The sequence below is a fragment of the Vipera berus genome (assembly GCF_964194415.1).
Source record: "Vipera berus genome assembly, chromosome: 1".
NCBI classification, from domain to species: domain Eukaryota; kingdom Metazoa; phylum Chordata; class Lepidosauria; order Squamata; family Viperidae; genus Vipera; species Vipera berus.
This window is the reverse complement of record NC_138202.1, coordinates 40,487,575-40,508,147: the sequence shown is the minus strand read 5'-3', so window position 1 is coordinate 40,508,147 and position 20,573 is coordinate 40,487,575. Positions and strand designations below refer to the sequence as shown.

The 20,573-nt window shown below is 37.0% G+C and overlaps 1 protein-coding gene across 3 annotated transcripts in view; it reads right to left on the bottom strand.

Annotated features, from left to right (window-relative positions):
- ATG2B (autophagy related 2B) overlaps positions 1-20,573 on the bottom strand; it is a 61,721-nt gene that overhangs the window by 15,193 nt on the left and 25,955 nt on the right. For all 3 annotated transcript variants that reach the window (XR_014027052.1, XM_081332256.1, XM_081332257.1), the window contains exons 17-33: positions 19,981-20,176; positions 16,661-16,803; positions 14,969-15,126; positions 14,536-14,708; positions 13,961-14,111; positions 12,193-12,392; positions 11,551-11,631; positions 9,726-9,832; positions 9,495-9,587; positions 8,687-8,754; positions 7,151-7,227; positions 6,180-6,350; positions 4,721-4,862; positions 2,615-2,817; positions 1,512-1,738; positions 917-1,025; positions 491-685 (exon numbers count right to left, since the gene is read on the bottom strand). Coding sequence is in view for 2 of the 3 variants with exons in the window: in XM_081332256.1 (XP_081188382.1) it covers positions 491-685; positions 917-1,025; positions 1,512-1,738; positions 2,615-2,817; positions 4,721-4,862; positions 6,180-6,350; positions 7,151-7,227; positions 8,687-8,754; positions 9,495-9,587; positions 9,726-9,832; positions 11,551-11,631; positions 12,193-12,392; positions 13,961-14,111; positions 14,536-14,708; positions 14,969-15,126; positions 16,661-16,803; positions 19,981-20,176 (2,494 nt within the window). In the remaining variant the exon portion in view is untranslated. The remainder of the gene's footprint in view (positions 1-490; positions 686-916; positions 1,026-1,511; positions 1,739-2,614; positions 2,818-4,720; positions 4,863-6,179; positions 6,351-7,150; positions 7,228-8,686; positions 8,755-9,494; positions 9,588-9,725; positions 9,833-11,550; positions 11,632-12,192; positions 12,393-13,960; positions 14,112-14,535; positions 14,709-14,968; positions 15,127-16,660; positions 16,804-19,980; positions 20,177-20,573) is intronic.

Here is a 20,573-nt window from a genome sequence, read left to right as displayed (position 1 = left end):
GTGTCCATCTGAGGGTGGACGCTTATTGCCCTGTTTGATACATTATCTAAATGGGATAGCCAAGAGCTTAAGAAGTTGATATACATGTCTTAAATGCCCAAAACAAGTCTAAAAAGTCAAATATCTTTTCTCTTTTAAGTGACACTTAAAAGTAAACCTCAGTAGGAAAATAAAATTATTTAATGAACACAGAGAAAAATACACCTTTATATATTTCCACCACAGAAATCAAAAGAAACTAAAAATAAAGGGAAGAAACAATCTGCACCCACCAAAAGTTTAGCTCTTTAAGGTTCTGAAATAGTCCTGAACTGACAAGCTGTAAATGATGATAAAGAATACATACTTCTGCAGTGCACTTGGTTGCTATTTATTTGTTTACTTCTATAGCTGCCTATCTCAATCAATGACTCTGGGCGGCCTACAATTCAACATATTATCTTCCTTTGTAATTCTCAGCATTAAAATATTCAGCAAATGTTTATCTTACCATGTTAGAGTGCGCCTTTCTAGGCATCTCCTTACTACAGTAAAGATAAAGAAATTTATTCATTTGAGATGTAGCCAAGCGATCTCTGATTTCAAGATCTTGAACCATAAATATTTGACGAGATACGGGTTGTTCCAATATGTTGAGTTCGCACTCTTGTTCACCTGAGGGATATACCTCATGCTGGAATTTCACCTTTAAAAAAACAAGAGAGGAAAAAGGGCAAATTTGATGGGTTAAGGCAGAGATGTCAAACTCGCGACGTTACGTGATGTCGTGCAACATATCGGAACTTTTTTCCCATTGCCGGCAATGGGGTGGGCACTGTTTCCTCGTGACGCGTCTGCCCTGCAGGCCAGCAGTTTGACACCTCTGGGTTAAGGTTTTAGAGAAATAAAACAAAATAATGTCATTTCCCCCTCTTACCTTGCTTAACTGTATTTCTATCAAAAAGTCGGGGTTCCTTCCTTTTCCTCCACAGGCAGTACTACGTCCGTGTCTTGTTGGGGTGTGAGAAGGAGAACTCTGAGGACTACTGGATAAGAGAAAAAATATGTTTCTCTTTAAATAAGAAGTTTACCTCACAACAACTCATTCAGATCTGAGATTCATTCAGTGCACAATCTGAGTTTTGTGAACAAAACTAAATGTACTACCTTGTCATCATGAACGTATTTTCTTCTTTCCGTAACTAATACATTTCCAATTATAAAGGAACTAAGAATTTGGCTAGATAAACACATGAAACTAAGCCATTTTTATTATGTTTTAACAAATTACAATTCTGTTTAATGTAAGGCTAATTATCAGGCCTATATTACACATCCAGTCTAGTACTCCATGACCTATAATGCTCATCCATATGCATTCAGGGAGCTCATGGTCATGGCTGGTAGACCACTTCCTCTCTTTCATTGCTGCTGCTGCAGTTACAAAAGAAAATGACAGAGGGTGTTTATATTTCTTTAAATTAATTCTCAGCTCCTGTGTAAAGACAAGGGACTGATACTGAAATACTTACATATAACTTTTAGCTGGAGATGTAGGTGTTATGTTCCCAAAATCCTTTCCTCCATAAAGATGCCAAATAAGTGAAATTTCTTTCACAACATAGCGCATGAGGGGAACAGGAAAATGCAGTGGTGTCTTCCTTGTATCTGCCCTTTTCACTGGTAAACTAAAATGGTTTTCTTTTATTATAATAGCATCTTCAACCATAGTTTTCACTACTGGCTCTTCTTCCTTATCCTAAAGGATTACAGACTATTAGCTGAATGTGTACTTTTTCTTTTTCCTTTTTTTTCATTTTCATTCTTCCAGAAGTGGTTCTATAATTTGAAACCTCTTTTGCATTATAAACATAATTATATATTTCTTAAATGAAATGTAAAATGTAAAATTGGAACTGAGAAAAATATAAATTTATAAAAATATGATACATATTTTCAAAAGGACAATAATAGTAAAAGTTATTCAGAATCTTAATGTACAATGAAACAGTGAATTATATTATTCAAATTGATGAAAAGTAAGACAGGTATGATTTCAAGTATACTCAAAAATATTCTGTAAAAAGGGAGGTAAAATTTGGAATTAGTATTTCCTATGATTAATTTAGGTTTTATTTTTATTCAGTCATAAAATAAAACAAAAATCAAACCAAACCAAGTAATTCATCTTATTTCCTTAATCCCAGACAATTTAAGTTCACAATTGACAGAACAGCTAATGGATCAAAAATAATGACAAAACAAAATACTTAAAACTCACTTAATATATACGAAAAGCAACTAAAGTCATTATTAATGCAAGCCAAAAGCCCTGGCTAAAAGTGTGAAAAACTTTAATTTAATCCCTCTAAACGGATGGATGGATGGATGAATACCATTATTGAATTATATTCAATCACTCTATCAAGGATTCTAATATTTAGAATATTACATTCTAAAGTGATATGATCCACTTTTTTCAAATGTATATATTATTATTATTGATATTAATGTTAATGACTTTCCAGATGGTCATTTTACAATATTTTAATAGCCATAATTTAATTTATATATCCCAATATCTACTTTCCATTTTAAAATTTCTTATTTTTTAATAACATTAGGAGTTTCTTACAGAAATAACAGCCTTTGGTGCAAAAAGAATACAAAAGTCATCATTTTCAGAAGGTGCATCCCCTATAACTTCGTTAATCATGTTGGGAGTAAATGATGCATAGGCAGGGCTTGGCTCTTGGGACAGATTCCCACTTTCATCAGGAAATAGGAAAAGATCTGAACATGTTGGTGCTGGTGTTTGACTCTTTTCATCTATGCTTCCTAGAAGAAAAGAAGAGAAAAAGTTGAAAAAGTTTAAACTTTTCCATGTAATCAAGAAATTACCAAGATAAACTGACTACATCTAGATGCAATTCTTTACTAATATGACTGTGAGAAGATCAGAAATTAATCATACTTTAGCATGTCACCCAAACTCTTAAAATGTGCCATGTTGGAATATGTGGAATGTTGTTAGAGAAAAAAGCAATAGTGGAGGACTGTAAAACAAAAAGATTTTTTTAAAAATAATTTAGGTAAAGACATTTAAGAATGGCTTGGGATAAAAATAGGATAAAATAGGGTTAAATTTTTTGGCTATAATATACAGATGAAACCATGGGAAAATATGTGGCTGAAATTTACGTTATGTTATGGTCTTAAGGAGAATTTTTATAAAATGATGTATCAAGAAATTGTCTAGAAAGTTTAAAAGTACCTCAAATTTACATTGGAAATGTGAACCAGAAAGAATATTTTATCATCTTTGTGGATATGTTAAAAACCACAAAGTTTTAGATTCGATACACTAATTCAAAGGATTATAAAGACTAATATACAATTGAAACTGGAAGGTTTTCTTTTGAGACTGATGGACAAACAATTGGAAACAGACATGTTGCTTTCTTTTTATTTTTCCCCAATACCTGCCTCCCCTTGTGGTAGCGGCACCAACAGCCCTGTCCAGCAGGAGTCCGTGTGGCTGCCAGCCCACTTCTGCAGCCACTCACAGCAGACCACGTGGCCTGCTACTCCATGCCACTGCCATGAGGTGAGGCAGTTCGGGGGGTGGGGTAGTGGAGCTGCATCAAGTGCCCCATAGCACCCAAATACTTTTCACTCAGAGGGAGACTGGAAGCTTTGTCTGCTTGCAAATGGGGCACTTGGGAACGGGGCTAATCGCTCCATTCCCACGCGCCCTATTTGGAAGCAAACTTCCAGTCTCCCTCTGGGCAAAAAGTGTTTGGGTGCCTATGGGGTATTTGGAAAGGGAGTGCTCCATTTCCAAGCATCCTATAGGCGCCCAAACACTTTTTGCCCGGACAGAGAAATGACGGAGACTGGAAGCTTCATCTGGTTGCAAATAGGGCACTTGGAGATGGAGAGAACTGCTCGGTTCCTAAGCACCCCATTCACAAGCAGACAAAGGTTCCAGTCTCCCTCTGGGCAAAAAGTGCAGGGTGTGTCTGGATTGCCTGCCTTCCCCTCCCACTTCTGCCTCTGCGCCTGGACTTACCTGCGCTGTAACAAAGGGCTGTTGGGCTGTTTGTTGCCGGACACCATCAGCCCCCACATACTCACCGCCACTTGTGCTGGCTACGCCCCCCGGCTTATTTTTGGGGTAGGGCTTATATTAGGCCCACCCCAAAAAATCAGGCTAGGGCTTATTTTGGGGTGGGTCTTATTTTCAGGGAAACATGGTACCTACAATACAGCAATGGTTGGTAGATGATGAACTTGAAGAAACAGCCAAACTGACTTCTTTGACCAGAGAAAGAATTAGTATCTATGTTTATGGTAGATTAGAAACCCTTATAGATTTGTTCCATGAAATGGAAAAATAGAGTTATGATTTATGGTTTTGATTAGAAAAAATAATTATAGAAAAAAAATAAACAGTTGTGTTCTAACCATAGAAGACATAAATTTATAATTGTACTTATAACTGTTGTAAAGAAATTTTTTCTATTTTCTTTCTTCCTTTGCTTTTGTACTCTTAGCTTTTCCAATGATTTCTTTTGTCAATATAGAATAAGATTCTATTAATTTTTAATCTTCTTAAAATGTTAATAAAACATTAAATACTTATAGGTGTACAAATTATAAGCATAATGCAATAAATTCAAAAAATAAATATGAAACTTAAAATAGATTTTGATTAAAAATAAAGTCCAAATAGATTTACCATTAGCTTGTAGGTTAGAGGGGGAAATCAACTGCTGGGTTTCAATCTCTTCCATAGCATCACTCATTAAATCACGTAAAATTTGTTGGTCAGCTTCAGCAAGAACTGGCCCTTGGGAAGGTGGCCAACTAGAAACATCTGCCTAAATAAGAAAATTATACAGAACCAAATTTGAAATGGACACGCAACAAACTTCTTCAGAAGTTACTCCTGAGCATCCTGTTTTAAGGCTACTGCTCCATATATTATAAAGGGGCCTAGTAAATTAAAGTCGTTTAAGAAATCTTGGTGATCTAATGTCCAAATGCCTCCATCTTTACTTGATTTAGCTGTCTTATTTAAAACATTTACAAACATTAATGTATGTAAATAAGAACATGAGTACCATTATTTTTTTAAGTAAATGAAATGAACCACTGATTATTTTCAAAGAGGTAAGTCAGTCTATGAATGCAACTCCTTTACTGTTTTTATTACAACAGACTAACACATTTATAGTAATCTAAGCTTTCATAAATTATTATTCAATATCTCAATCTATCATCGATGAAAGTTTATTTCACAATAAATGTGATATACTTAAGATGACACAACATTCCTTGCTAATTTTAAAGTTTGACTGTTCTCACTTATTTACTCATTATCTCATGTTTTCATCAGCATAAAAATAAAAGCCCTGGAACTGACAAATATGACATAAAAACATTGTGTATGTAAAATTGTAAAGAGAGTAACCCCAGGGTAAAACATGACATAAAAATTACAAATCTGCTATAAAAACCAGAATCTTTATTGTATGATAAAAGTTGCTTAATGTTATCAGAGAATACTTCCTGCATGGTACAACTAAGAATGGAAATCTAATTTAAATCAGCATCATATGAAAGCTTTGCTTTGACAAAAGCCCTGATAGTTAGTGGAAGTTAATCCATTAAGTTATTTAACAATGATCATGAGTAAGTAATTCCATGAGTGCATCTTTGATTTGTTGATCAGTTTCTCTGTCAAATTGAAAGTACACAGCAGCCCCCAGGCAAAAATGGGTCAATGTCTTCATTTGTTATGTATAACCAGCCAGCTGTGATGTATTCAAATCGCTATTTTACTGACTGTTCTGTGAAAAGATTATGTATGACTATAATAATAAAAGTAGAAGACAGAAACAGAAAAATTCTAACTGGAAGTTTCATTTTTTTCTAAAAAAAATTGTGCCTGGCCTTTAAAAAAACCCTGGTAGCAATTTTCTTTCTAGTATTAAAAGTCAAAGACAATGTATTCTTCTACATCTGCCAATCACTGTCTTAGTAAATTAAGATGAAGAAGTAAAAATATTTCTTCCCCCTTCAAAAAAAGGTAATGCATAAATATTAATTTCTACAAATATGGACAAAACTAAACAATGAAATTATATGATTTCGGGGGGGGGGGGGTAAGGGTTAAGAGAAACATATATTTATACCTTCACATTCTGTTTGGTCACTCCAGAAGTGCACTCCATTTTAGCAGGAGGATTCAAATCACCGTAACTTGCAATATATTGTATAAGGTTCATCAATGCAGCACATGAATCTGAGCATGTTCGAATGTGGATAACATCACTAGAACAATGTAGTTCAAAATATGGATTGCTCTGGGCAACAGAAAGTAAAACAAGATCATTTTTTGATCCCTATGAAAACTACACAAACTCATATTTAACAACAAACAAAACATATATGCTTAGAAGTCCCCCAGTTTGGTCTAGGCCAGGGGTCAGCAACCTGAAACAGTGAAAGAGCCACTCGGAACCAGTTCCCTCACAAAAGGAAAAATTGGGAGCCGCACAAAATGTGGGCGCATGCGCGTACAGGCGCGCATGCGCAGAACAGGGTTTGACTGAAGAGTGGAGCCAAGGCGAGATATGCACCTACCCTGCATATTTGAATTGATTGGTTGAACTTTTTTAGTCCCACTTTTTTTTGGGGGGACTGCACATGGCAGAGGACTGGGAGCCGCAGGAGACGGCTGAAAGAGCCACATGTGGCTCCGGAGCCACGGGTTGCAGACCTGTGGTCTAGGCGTTAAGGCACCAGGTTAGAAAGTAGGAAACAGTGAGCACGAAAGCCGGCTTGGGTCAGTCGCTCTCTCAGTCCAATTCACCTCACAAAGTTACTATTGTTGGGTAAAAACAGGAGGAAGGAGTATTAAGATATATTCATTACGTTTTGTAAAAATAAAAAACACAGGATAAGAAAAATTAAAAAAAAAGAATATGTTAAGGAATCCAATAGAATTCTAGTACTACTAACTGGTTTTCATTTTCATTTTTCTTTGTAAATAAATCCCTCTTTATTTGTAAATAAGTCCGCTAATGATACATGTTTTTATATTTATATTATATATGTTCAAAATTAGTCTTATTTTGTCAAAGTTTTTTATGTTTTAACTTACCCTCTCTTCACCAGATTGAGGTTTTACTGTCCTTATGGTCAGTTCCAACAGTCCCATATCCATAACTTGAACATAATCTGGAAAAAAAGAATAAAAATATCTATTTATTAAATTGCTTTAATACAGCTTCTTTGTTTTAAAAAAAGGAAAACTACCTAAGTCTTCACACATTTTAAATTCAGTTTCCATATTAATGTATAGTAAAACCCTAACAATGTACCATTTTGTACTATTGTCATTTCTTCTATTACACAATACATGTTTAATGTGATTTGTACCAATTTATGAAGGAAACTGCCAAATATACTTCAGTAACAACAGATTTCTTTATTTCCAGAGTGAATCCTAAATAGTAATTTGCTCAGTTGCATCCAATGACTGTTAACTGGGGGTCGCTTAAATTGACGTTATACTGTAAACATAACTTTCTCCTACTTAATGACCATTTAGCTTTACAGTATTTGTCCAAGCCACCTGCTTCTTATGCACTTCCCACTTGATACAAAATAGTATTATAATTGATATTCAAACCCATTCTAATTTAGAGAAAATAAGCAGATAAATCAAGAGACACTGCACTCATCTTTAAGGGGTGAACTTAGTCTGACTGGGAATGAATTCAATCAGCATATACATTTATGGGCATTACTACATCCAACAGTGAGTGACCAAGCTACTATCCCCTCTCACATTCCTCGTTCTTTTTTCTCACTATCAAATACTCTGCATCCTTGCTATGATTCCTTTCCTGCTAGGCTGGGAAACAATGAACATTTTCTTCCTGACTCAGCCTGGAAGAATAGACAGCAGAAGGGAAGGCGAATGGATGCATACATGGAACCAAGTTTGTAAATCGCCAGGAAACTGGGCGAATTGGATAGAGAAGTGAAAACAGAAAGAAAATAAGGAAGTAAGGCGAATAATTTAATGTGTATATGCAAGGGTAGAAAGATAAAGAAGGAACAGATTTTTGAGATTAGGTAATTTCAGTGGCCTGTTATTGTAGATGAAAATATGCAAATGAAGGACTCAATAAGAGCATCCTTAAATCTGAGTTGGTCCTGCTCATTTTTAGACTTTCATGAGTTTTAGATCCAAAGTGTGCCACTATTTGCATTTCTGTCTTCAGCTAGAAAGATTATTTGCCACCGCAGATATCGTTTAAGATTAGATGACGGCTATAGAGCAGAGGTCCCCAACCTTTTGGGCATCAGGGACCAGTTCCATGGAGAAAGGTTTTTCCATGGACCAGAGGAGGCATAGTTTCGCACCCACAGATGAGACTTTACTTTTTTGTGTGGACCGGTTGTGGCATGCTGTGCCCGGTACCAGTCCACGGACCAGGGTTTGGAGACCCCTGCTATAGAGTCTTAATGTACTCAAGAAAACTAGAGAAGAAATGCTGTCATCCAGAATATTCATACCATCCTAGACATTTTACTAACTAACCCGATGTGCTTAATATTGTAAGTTTTCAATATCCTAACTGGTTATGTTTGATTCTCTGGGTTCTTTTCAAATGTGAAATACACTTACCTTTTTGGAGATTCACAGTAGCATTATTTTTGTCAGATAAATGCAAAGCAGCCTCATCCAAGATTATCCTACAGCCAAAAAACCCTAAATTGTGTATTTGGTATACAAATAAATGATGCATTTAACCACTTGACTATCATCTTCTTAACTTTGCGTTGTTATTGATTTTGTTCTGATAAGACAGTTTAACTACAAGTAGGAATAGATTCCCATCAGTGAAAACAAGATTGCACTGTTCATTGAGTTGCAACTGGGAAGATCACAAAAACTGCATACAAATAAAGTATTTGGCTGACAGGAAAAATTGAGAAACTACAAGAATTAACTTTAAATATGTGTTATAGTAAAGAAAAAAATTATGGGAGTTTTCAAACACCAATTTTAGTTTTAATGGAGTCAAAACTTCCTTAAAACCACGTTTATGTCTTTGAACTATACTCCTGTAGGCCACAAACCAAGAGGATAACATGAAGGAGAAAAAAAAACTTTTTAAGTTTAAATTGTTGAAAATCTTACAAATATTTTAAAACAAGAAGATATACATACCACATGTGTTGTCCTATTTCTTTTCTATGTCAATTCTAAATTCATGTTTTTTAAAACAGAAGTCACTATGGCCAAAAAAAGGGGTGATTCTATAAGTATTAGCTATTGTAGGTTTACAATGGATTTTTTATTATTCAAGAAAAATTAAAATATTAGCTTTCATTAAAAGTTCATCCTTATCTTCATCCTCATATATGGTTTTATATTTTCATAACACCTAAAATAAATATGAAAATGAGGCTGTTGGTCTTTTAAATGTTACCTGAGAGTAGAAGATGATTTATCCAGTGCCATGCTACTTGAGATGCTAAATGTTTCAACAGTAAGAAGACATCTAGTTGGTAAAAATAAAGGCCTGCCAAAAAAAAACCCAATAATCCATCAGTGTTGTTATTCCCGAAAGTTTAGACCAAAGTATTTAAGAGATTTAAGACACTGCTGACAACAATTGCCATTAATACACTACTCTGAATATTCTTCTTATTTAACTTACTTGTAATTCAGAGCACAACTCCAGAGATGGACGTGAAACGTTGTAACGGAGGCTGGAGGATTATATCCCAATACAGGTTCATCAGAAATATTCAAAAAGTACATAATCTACAATTACAAAAGCATAAAAGTAGGCCCATTGATTTCCAATTATTCACAATTTAAGGCCACTTCACATTTATTAAAAAGTGAAATACTGGACCCAGTGATAGCTTGCATAGTTTTACCATTCTGCTGCAGCTTTGCTCGTGCAGGTTTTGTTCCTTACTATGCTATAGCAAAATCTCCCAGTGTAGGTTTCTAGGAGGCACCCATGCCTCAGGGATGGGGGAGAACTACTGTAGAATATGCTTTGGTGAGCATACTGCTAAGCTTTTTCTGGACAGAATCTTTCATTTGGGCTTATAAGAACTTACTGAAGTTGCAGACCAGTTTTTAACACATTTTAATACTAATAAAGAAGTTACAAAATTGTGAAAAATAGCCACAAAATTAAAATATTGCAATATTTCTAAGATATATTTTTATAAATTTTTATTTTAGCCTATATTACAGGTAGTCCTCAACATATGGGTGGGGGAGACCCTGGGAGGCCCAGTGAAGGCAGTGCACAAGTTCAGAAATGAAGTGCAGCACTTGGTGGCAGCAACGCTGATGCAGAGGCCTGGAGCCTTCAGCAGTCTCTGCTACTTACCTCTGCTCCCGGGCTGAGACTTCACTGCTGCCACTGAGAAATACTGCCCAATTCCCCACACCCACCTATCTCCTTTGTGACCTAGGCTCCATGCCCTGCAGCACTTGGCTATAATGCTGGGGCTGAGCTCAAAACAGAGACCCACGGCCATCAGTAGCCTCAGCCAGTTGTCACTGCCCCAGGCTTCAACTTCACCCCTAGCACTACTGCTGCCACTGAGAAACGTTGTGGGATGTTCGAGGTGTAAAAGCCTGAGGGGACAGTGTGATTGCCCTGGCTTGCAGCAGCATCTGCCTTGAACTACTCACCAACTATTTTTCTCCTACTGCTGAAAGACCTGGGCAACATACAGTATCTGAGACAGCTCATGCTAGTGCCAGATCTTCTTTCTGCAAGCTACCATGCATCATTCTGAAAACCTTGCGCAGTTTGGAGACTGAGGCTATGGAAACATCGCCAGTCTCTCTCTGATCCAGAGCTGAAAATCCTTCCTGCCAAAATCTGAGCAGGAGTTTTAGCCCTGAGTGGAGAAACAAGTTTCTCTGCTTAAAACTGAAACTCCTCTGTGGCTAAAAATCCTGCTTCAGCATGGACTTTTTTTGCCAGCCCCCTGAAACTCGAGGGAATTCTCTTAGCAGGGGCCAGTGGCATTTGACTTTCTGGGGAAGCTGGCAGGGAAGACTGCAAACGGTGATCTCATAATCGTCGGGCACTTGGCAACTAGTTGTAAGTGCAAAACAGTTGCAATTTGTCACAATCATAACTATTGGGGAGCTGCAATGGCCATAACTTCAGATCATAAGTCCTCTTGTTCAGCACCTTTGTAATTTCAAATGGTCACTAAATAAATGGTCAAAATGACCTATATATCCTCCATAAAATTGATGCTATTGTTCAGGATGCAGACTTTCTTTCAAGTAACTCATGTCATTCTCCCAGCCTACTTTTTCTTTAGCAATATATGCTCTACATTCTATGGAGTATATGTAAGTTGTCATTAGGCATTTTTATCTAATTAAGGGTTTTTCTGAATATCTGTGATAATCTATAATTTTTCTCAGTTGTTTCATTTGGCTGTGAGGTCATTAGACTGAGTGACAAGTAACTGAAAACAAAAAGCAAAGTGATATACCTGTTCATGCCAGCTTAAGCCAGAAGGAAGCACTCTGTGCTGCAGAGTGGCTCCTCTTAACCCAACTGCAACTAAAAATTCCTAGAAAACAAAAGTATATCAAGTTAGTTTAACGATTTGAAATGTTTGGAATCAAATGAACATACCTATCCTTTCTTTGACAGTAACAACGCTGATAATGTTAGTGCCATAACAAGAACAATGTAAACAGTATATTAAGTTACTATCTGACTGGAAATTCAAAGAATTTATAGTGCAATGATAAAGTGGTGCCTTTCAGAGTTGTTGGACTAGATGCCCAAACAGCTCTACCTAACAGAGCCAAATGTATTGAATTATGGTTCCAATTCGTACCTGACTCTATTTATTGACTCGGGCCAGTCATTTTCTCATAATGCAATCTTATCTAATGAATTTACTGTGAGGATAAAATAGGGTGCGTGGGGGGGGGGGATATTTCTGTATGCTATCCTCAGCTTTCAAAGAAAAGTCAAATTATAAATGTATTGATAAGCACTGATGATGTTACGTCGTTTGGGTAATGAAACGTCTGCAAGAAAACAAGCAAGCTCAGAGAGCACCAAAGAACCCCTCAAATGTATTGATAAATAAATAATAAATAAGTTAACTCTAAATACAAACCTTTGTATTTGTCTCCGATTTATTTGACTGTATTTTAACTGCAGCTGACAACATGCTTAAGCATTCTGCTCCTACGCCATCTGAAAAAGGTGTATTGGGACCTTCTTCTTCCGAAAAATAAACAGTAGGTTCTAGCCAATGTGGATGTGTTGCACTTGGCAATTTTATTTCGGACAGAGACACTGTCTCTTCTACCACTCCTGCAAAAGGATGATTTGCTTATTACTTAAAGCAATTTGGAATGCAGAATGAAAACACACATTCTCTCTTTCAGAAAAAAATGAAGATGGCCAAAGTCTGGTAATATTCATAGTGACAGTGACTGCTTTGTATTCAAAAACAAGAGACATTTGGGAGCACACACGTGGCACTGGTCTGCAACATTTTTAAAAAGCACACCTTTTCTTAGAAACAATATACGGTATATGTTCCTCGGTAATAATGAGGTTGCTGTGTAAATCCAGGAAGACACATTTAGTTTATGAACTTGCACAACAATGAGGCTTCAACTGCATGCCAAAGCACCTTTTTGTCTTTGTTCTAAAGTATTGCACAATCCATTTTCTATTATATACAAACAAAAAGAAATTTCTACAATATATTTCGCTAAACATCAATGTTTGCCAAGGATCAGCAATTTATTTGACTATTACACACACAAAAAAATAATCAGAAAAAATATTTTAAAAATTAGAATACAGTACATTAAAGATCCCTTCTGGGAGAAGCCCAGAGGAATACTTCAATAAACTTACCAATGACTAGCATCATCCTCTTACATTCTGAATGTAAGAAACCCTTCCTAGAACTTCTGTGCATGGAAAAGCATGCCAGAAGACATTTCTGTCAGGAAAACTGATGAAATGATTCAATGATTCAAATAGAACTAAAACTCAGGAATTTGTTCCTATTACTTTCATGTACCAAGCTGCATGCACCTTAAAAGTATAGTACGATTTTACTCTTAATTTTTGTTTAGAGTTTGTAATGCTTCAGATATGTTTGAAAAAAAAGTTGTATGGAACAAGCAGGACTATGTATGCAGGACCTCTCTATGATTTATTGAAAAAGTCGTAACCGTTTCCAGATCTGACATGAACACCAGGTAAAATGGAGTATTGCACGCAACCTCTGCCCACTGCCAGGAGTTTGATCCTGACCGGCTCAAGGTTGACTCAGTCTTCCATTCTTCCAAGATTGGTAAAATGAGGACCTACACTGTTGGGGGCAATATGCTGACATTTATAAACCACTCAAGAGAGTGCTGTAAAGCACTGTGAAGCGGTATATAACTGCTATTGCTATTCCAAAGCATCTCTCCAAAGCATTATACTATCCAGTTTTGACATAATTATTCCTAATTATTTCCATCCTTCTACGTATAGATAGTTCTATAAACCACTAAAATTCTAATTAAATATAAACTACTGATAATAAAAGATAAGTTGTGAGATTAGGCAGCATACAAATGGGGATGGATGAATAAATACATCAATTATTGACCTTTTAAATTTTGTTCCATAAGCAAAATTAAAGTCCTGCTATATTCTTAAAAACACCTAGCTCCAATTTTCTGAATGAAGTGTAATTAAATATAATTCTATTTTTAGCAACACAGTAGTACAAAATTAATCTTTTAATACTGGCAAAAAAGTTACATTATACACATTTGTTTCCAAAAGTGTAATACATTTTATAATTTTCGCTAACCCATCATTTCAAAAAGATGACACAAATTCATATCTACACTAACAGTTCAATTTCATACCTTGATGATATAAGTTGAGACTATTAGAATGGAGACATATATAATGTTTGTCTTCAAAACCTTCATACTTGGTTACACAAAATAAAGAACCATTACAAAATTCAAACCAAAATTCTCCATGTTTGTCTTCAAATACCCTTCCATCATCCTGCTACAGAAAAAATGAAAAAAATATATTAACATCATTTGTTGGTTGAATCTGATAGCCTTTGTTTTAGAATGAATTGTATTGTTCCTAAGAATATTATTCTGTTTAATTCACAAAGACAGAGACATCCTTGATCTGATCCTGACACCTGGTGCTCTGTCTACAATATGCAGCTTTCTTAGAACTATTACTGAAATAGTCTCTGCTACTTTCTGAAGATCTTTTTTCTCTCAATGTAGTCAATGGCCCTGGACCTCCCCAGGTGCTCCCTTAACAGCTGTACTAACAGCTAGTTTTGTTTTTGTTTTGTTTTTTAAATGAAAAATGTGTGGGGGTTTTGCCAAATGTCAGCATATCAAAATAGTGTTTTATACATAAAATCCTACATGTCCAACTCACATTAGTCATTCATACTTTGGTATCTCACCTTGATATCTGTGAATATTGACAATAATCCATGGTTTATATTTAAAAGAAGTGAAAGAAAATTCTGTGTGCTTCTGTTTTGCAATTCAGTTTTTTTCCTTCTCCGGGAACAATAATTAGAATCAAGAGTGGAGAAATATTGTAATGTTTCTTCCTCAGAGCCACTCTCATCATCTATAAAACCAATTAAAGATTTAATTATTGGAACTAATAAAGATAGCTGGTTAACTATAAACCTAGGTGGATAATATACCTAGGTTGAGAATATGTACAGATTTTCCCAATATTAATTCTTAAATTCGTTTAAATAGATTACCATAAATACGTACTCCTATTTTTGTTTAACAGAATAACATTGTGTGTGTGTGTGTGTGTGTGTGTGCGTGTGTGTATGTATATGTATATATATAAATAAATAAAATGGAATGCATTACCATAATGAATAGTAGATTTGAACTGGTTAAAACTGTCTTTACTAAATGTGTTGATCAGCTGGCTGGCGACTGAAATCCCAACACCATATGAAATATTCTCAAATGTTTCTACCGGAGAGGGAGCTGTGGGTTCCCACAATAATAGATCATTACTAATCCTAGAAAGAAAGAAAAAACTCGAATATTAACCAAGTAAATATGGGAACAAATTGAATCACAACAAACCTGTGTTGTAGAAAAATATTTTTAAAATGACTAACTATATGCAAATCAGTAATATATACTAACAGAGGAATGAAACCTATGCATCAGAAAAACACCTGTTTTTACATGCTGGTAATTTGTCTTTCCTTCCTTATTTACTATATTTGTTAAATGTATTTGGAAGAAACATTAAGATAAGACAAAAACAGGTAACTGTCTTGCAGCTCTCGGGCCCAGACTGAGGAGAAATTTTAATTTAGGGTTCTTTTTAATCGACTACAGGGACAATTTAATATTTTTTAATTTGGTTCTTAATTTTTGTATTTTGGATTTTTAATTCCCTGTAAACGGCCCTGAGTCCTCAGGGAATAGGGCGGTATATAAATATAACTAAATAAATAAATAAATAAACTTAACATGCAAATGTGTACCGGTAGTCCTCAATGCATGATCACAATTGAAGCCAAAATTTTTGTTGCTAAGTGAGACATTTGTTAAGTGAGCTTTGCCTATTTTACGATTTTTCTTACCACCGTTAAGTGAATCATTGCAACCAATGTTGCAATGGTTATTAAGTGAATATGGCTTCCCCATTGACTTTGCCTATAAGAAGGTCGCAAAAGGTGATCACATGATGCTGGGACCGCAACTGTTATAAATATGAACCAGTTGCCAAGCATCTGAATTTTGATCACGTGGCCATGGGGATGCCGCAATGATCGTAAATGTGAAAAATGGACATAAGTCACTTTTTTCAGTGCTGTTGTAACTTTAAATGGTCACTAAACGAACTGATATAAGTGAAGGATACCTGTAATATACTTCTTTAGAAACAGCATAAAAAGGTAAAGGTAAAGGTTCCCACGCACATGCGTGCTAGTCGTTTCCGACTCTAGGGGCCGGTGCTCATCTCCGTTTCAAAGCCGAAGAGCCAGCGCTTGTCCGAGGACATCTCCGTGGTCATGTGGCCGGCATGACTAGATGCCAAAGGCGCACGGAACGCTGTTACCTTCCCACCGTAGTGGTCCCTATTTTTCTACTTGCATTTTTACGTGCTTTTGAACTGCTAGGTTGGCAGAAGCTGGGACGAGTAACAGGCGCTCACTCTGCTACGCGGCACTCGGGATTCGACCCACCAAACTGCCGACCTTCTGATCGACAAGCTCAGCGTCCTAACCCACTGAGCCACCGCGTCCCTTTTGAAACAGCATAGATACATACAAACATATGAATATGGTTCAAATATTTTCCAGAAATCAGAAATCAATTTATAGGCTGGTGCTCTAAAACACCTCATGCTTTTTCTTTGAAAAACTAAGTATCCTGCACTTCCCTTTAATTGCTGAAAATACCTCTCAGTGGGCTGAGGAATTCTTAGCATCATGTGGAAGATGTAATAACCGACTGCAGGGGAATATAGTTACCTTCCCAGATTTTTATTTCAAAATCCCTCCAATGGATCCCAAAGACCTTTAATTTTATACTTGCCTATTGTAAAGTTTCTCATAAAAACTCTTGTTTGGTAATGTTAAATAAACATTTGGCAACATGAGTTCTAACACATAATGGGAATTGCTGATTGCTTTATCTTGAAACTCAGTCATCTCTACTGCATCTCCTGGCATCACCATCTAGAAATGAAACAAATGGGGAAAATAAAACAGACAGAAATAATAAAACCAGAAGTACAAACAGAAATGGAAGCTCTAGTATCAATTTTAGCATATCCTCTTTTCAGGAAAAAAATTGGGCATATTTGTTTAAATTTAATTCAATTTTAAAATTAAAATGGTTAAAATATTTATCACAATTTTGTTGTTGCCTCAACCCAGGCCGATCATTTGAGATGATAAAGGCTACCAAAACACACTAGACCTAGACTCTTGAATTTTACTTTTAAGTACCACTTTGACTAATGTTGTCCATCAAATTTTATACTTAAAGTACAGACATCTTGGAGGTGACACGGGCGGTCTTGGTGATGTTATCTGGGAAGAGTTCGACCCTGTGACTCCGGAAGATGTGGAGAGGATCATGGGGAGGCTGAGCTCCACCACGTGTTTATTGGACCCGTGCCCCTCCTGGCTGGCTCCAGGCAGTGATTACTGCTTCTTTGAGTGAGGGTAGCTTTCCCACCGCCTTGAAGGAGGCGGTGGTGAGACCTCTCCTCAAGAAGCCTGCCCTGGACCCGGCTATTTTGAACAACTATCGTCCGGTCTCCAACCTTCGCTTTCTTGCGAAGGTTGTTGAGAGCATGGTGGCGCATCAGCTCCCTCTGTTCCTGCAGGAAGCTGATTATCTGGACCCGTACCAATCGGGCTTTAGGCCCGGGTACAGCACGGAGACGGCATTGGTCACGCTGGTGAATGATCTCTGGCGGGCTTGGGACAGGGGTTGTTCCTCTGTCCTAGTCCTATTAGACCTCTCAGCGGCTTTCGATACCATCGACCATGGTATCTTACTGCGGCGTCTCAGGGGGTTGGGAGTGGGAGGCACTGTTCTGCAGTGGTTCTCCTCCTACCTCCTGGGACGTTCGCAGTCGGTGCTGGCAGGAGGGCAGAGGTCGGCCTCAAGGCCTTAGGCCTTTCGTCTGTGGAGTTCCTCATGGGTCGGTCCTCTCGCCTCTCCTGTTCAACATCTATATGAAGCCACTGGGTGAGATCATTCGTGGTTTTGGGGTCGGGTATCATCAGTATGCTGATGATACCCAGCTTTTCATCTCCACCCCAAACCACCCCAGTGATGCCCTTGACGTGATGTCCGTTGCCTGGAGGTGGTTCGGGTCTTGATGGGGAGGAACAGGCTTCGGCTCAATCCCGACAAGACTGAGTGGTTGTACGTGCCGGCATCTCGGGAAATTCAGGTTATTCCTTCTTTAACCATGGGGGGTGAGGTGTTACCCCCCGTAGATAGGGCTCGCAACTTGGGTGTCCTCCTCGATTCACAGCTCTCTCTGGAAGATCATATAGGAGCTGTGACCAGGGGGGCCTTTGCCCAGTTTCGCCTGGTGCGCCAGTTGCGACCCTATCTGGACCGGGATGCCCTGCGTACAGTCACTCACGCGCTTGTGACCTCTTGTATAGACTACTGCAATGCTCTGTACATGGGGCTGCCCTTGAGGACCACTCGGAGGCTCCAGTTGGTGCAGAATGCGGCCGCGTGAGTTGTGTTGGGGGTCTCCCGATACTCCCATGTAACACCTCTACTCCACGAGCTGCATTGGCTTCCAGTTGCCCTCTGGGTGAGATTCAAGGTGCTGGTGATGACCTATAAAGCCCTAAATGGCATGGGTCCGGATTACTTACAGGAGCACCTGCTGCCGGCATCAACTTCCCTTCGTCCAGTGCGCTCCCACAGAGAGGGCCTCCTCAGGGTGCCGTCGGTCAGAGAGTGTTGGCTGGCGGCCCCCAGGGGGAGGGCGTTCTCTGTGGGCACGCCAGCCCTTTGGAATCAATTACCGGTTGAGCTCCGGATGGCTCCTGACCTTCGCTCTTTCCGCCGTGACCTGAAAACTCATCTATTTGAACAAGCCGGCCTGGTCTAATGGGTTTGGGGTATTTTAATTTGTAATTTTATATTATATATATATATATATATATATATATATATATATATATATATATATATATATATATATATATATATATATATATATATATATATATATATATATATATATATATATATATATATATATATATATATATATATATATATATGTTTTCTGAGGTTTTCGCGGGTGCCTGTATGTGGATCCTTGGTTTTTTGGGTTTTTCCCCGCGTAGAACTAAAGGTTCTACGCGGGGAAAAACCCGAAAAACCAAGGATCCATATATATATATATATATATATATATATATATATATATATATATATATATATATATATATATATATATATATATATATATATATATATATATATGCAAATTATTCAAATTGCTAATAAAGAATTTGGGAGGCTAAGATGATCATTTCGAACTCATTTATGTTCTCATCAGTTAGTCATACCCTTTATCTGAGATCCCAAATTCTTTATTAGCAATTTGAATAATTTGCACAAATAATGAGCTGTCATAAGTTGACTAGTTCCTGTGGATAAGCCCTGAGCCGGGCCAAAACAGGAATGAAAGAGTTAATTAGCAAGGTCCATTCAAAAAGCCTTGACAAATACTTAAACATATATATATATATATATACACATACACACACATACACACACATACACACACATACACACACACACATACCAATTAAAACTAAAAAAGTTTTGAAAGCAAGTAATTTTGTTTTGCAGAGGAGCTCTAAGTCTAGGGACCTGCTAAGGTATCTGAAGTGTAATATTCTAAATGACCATCACTGTCTTACATACCTAAGTATACAATAAAGTTCATAATTAAGCTTTTGGCAATTGTAACTGTTGTACAGATTTGTCTTAGGAAAATAGTTTGTAATCATGCTAATTAATCATCTTAAATGAGCTTTCATGTTGGCTAAACAGCTTATGATAATTAATCATTGGAAAGATGCCGTACACTAATGAGCACAAGTCATTTATCCAAAGCATGCTTACCAGGCAAAGCAATACTGTTTATTATATCTGCCACCTCAGAAGATATATCTAGGTAGCACCCTTTCCTGTTGGGTTCTTAGGAAGATTAATTCTATGTCTGGAAAGGTATGGCTTATTACATCCTGTGTACTGGAGCTAGTATCAGCTGAGTTTACTATACAGATACCCTTTAAAAACACACAATGTAAATTCCCAAAATCATATAAATGATCCCTAAACATGAATATTCATCTTACCTCTTCATTTTCAAACATTACTCTACGAGAGGAAAAGGGAGATGGTTCTGGTCTTCTAAAATCACATAGATCCTTCAGGGATTGACATCCTCCTTCTTCTTCCTCATGAAAATGACCATCAATTTCCTCCTCTTCCTCCGGAGCCATTCTTTCCAAAATGGAGTGTACAGCAAGTGGGTTTATTTTCAGTACAATCCTGTTTTCCAAACAAGCACATTAACACAGTAAATTCCCAAAACAGTTAAATGTTTTACATTATTATGAAAGGTAAGCATGAAACAACAAACATCCTTTTCACTCCTTTTCCTATAGCACTCTTTTCACCTTATATTATCAAGTTTTCTCATTTCATTCTTAACATTTCATATATTTTAATGTCTTTATAAGCCAACAATAAGATGTGCTGATTTGTAAAGTGTGTCAGTGATACTTTTGTTCTTGAAGTTTTAAATTATTATTACGTATATATCTTAGTAATAGTTATGATGGATTGAGATGATGGGACCCAACTGACCTTGGCAAATCTGGAAAAGGCTTAGCAGGGTCAGAGCTTGTTAGTAATTAGATAGGGGGCCACCAGGAAATCCCAAAGG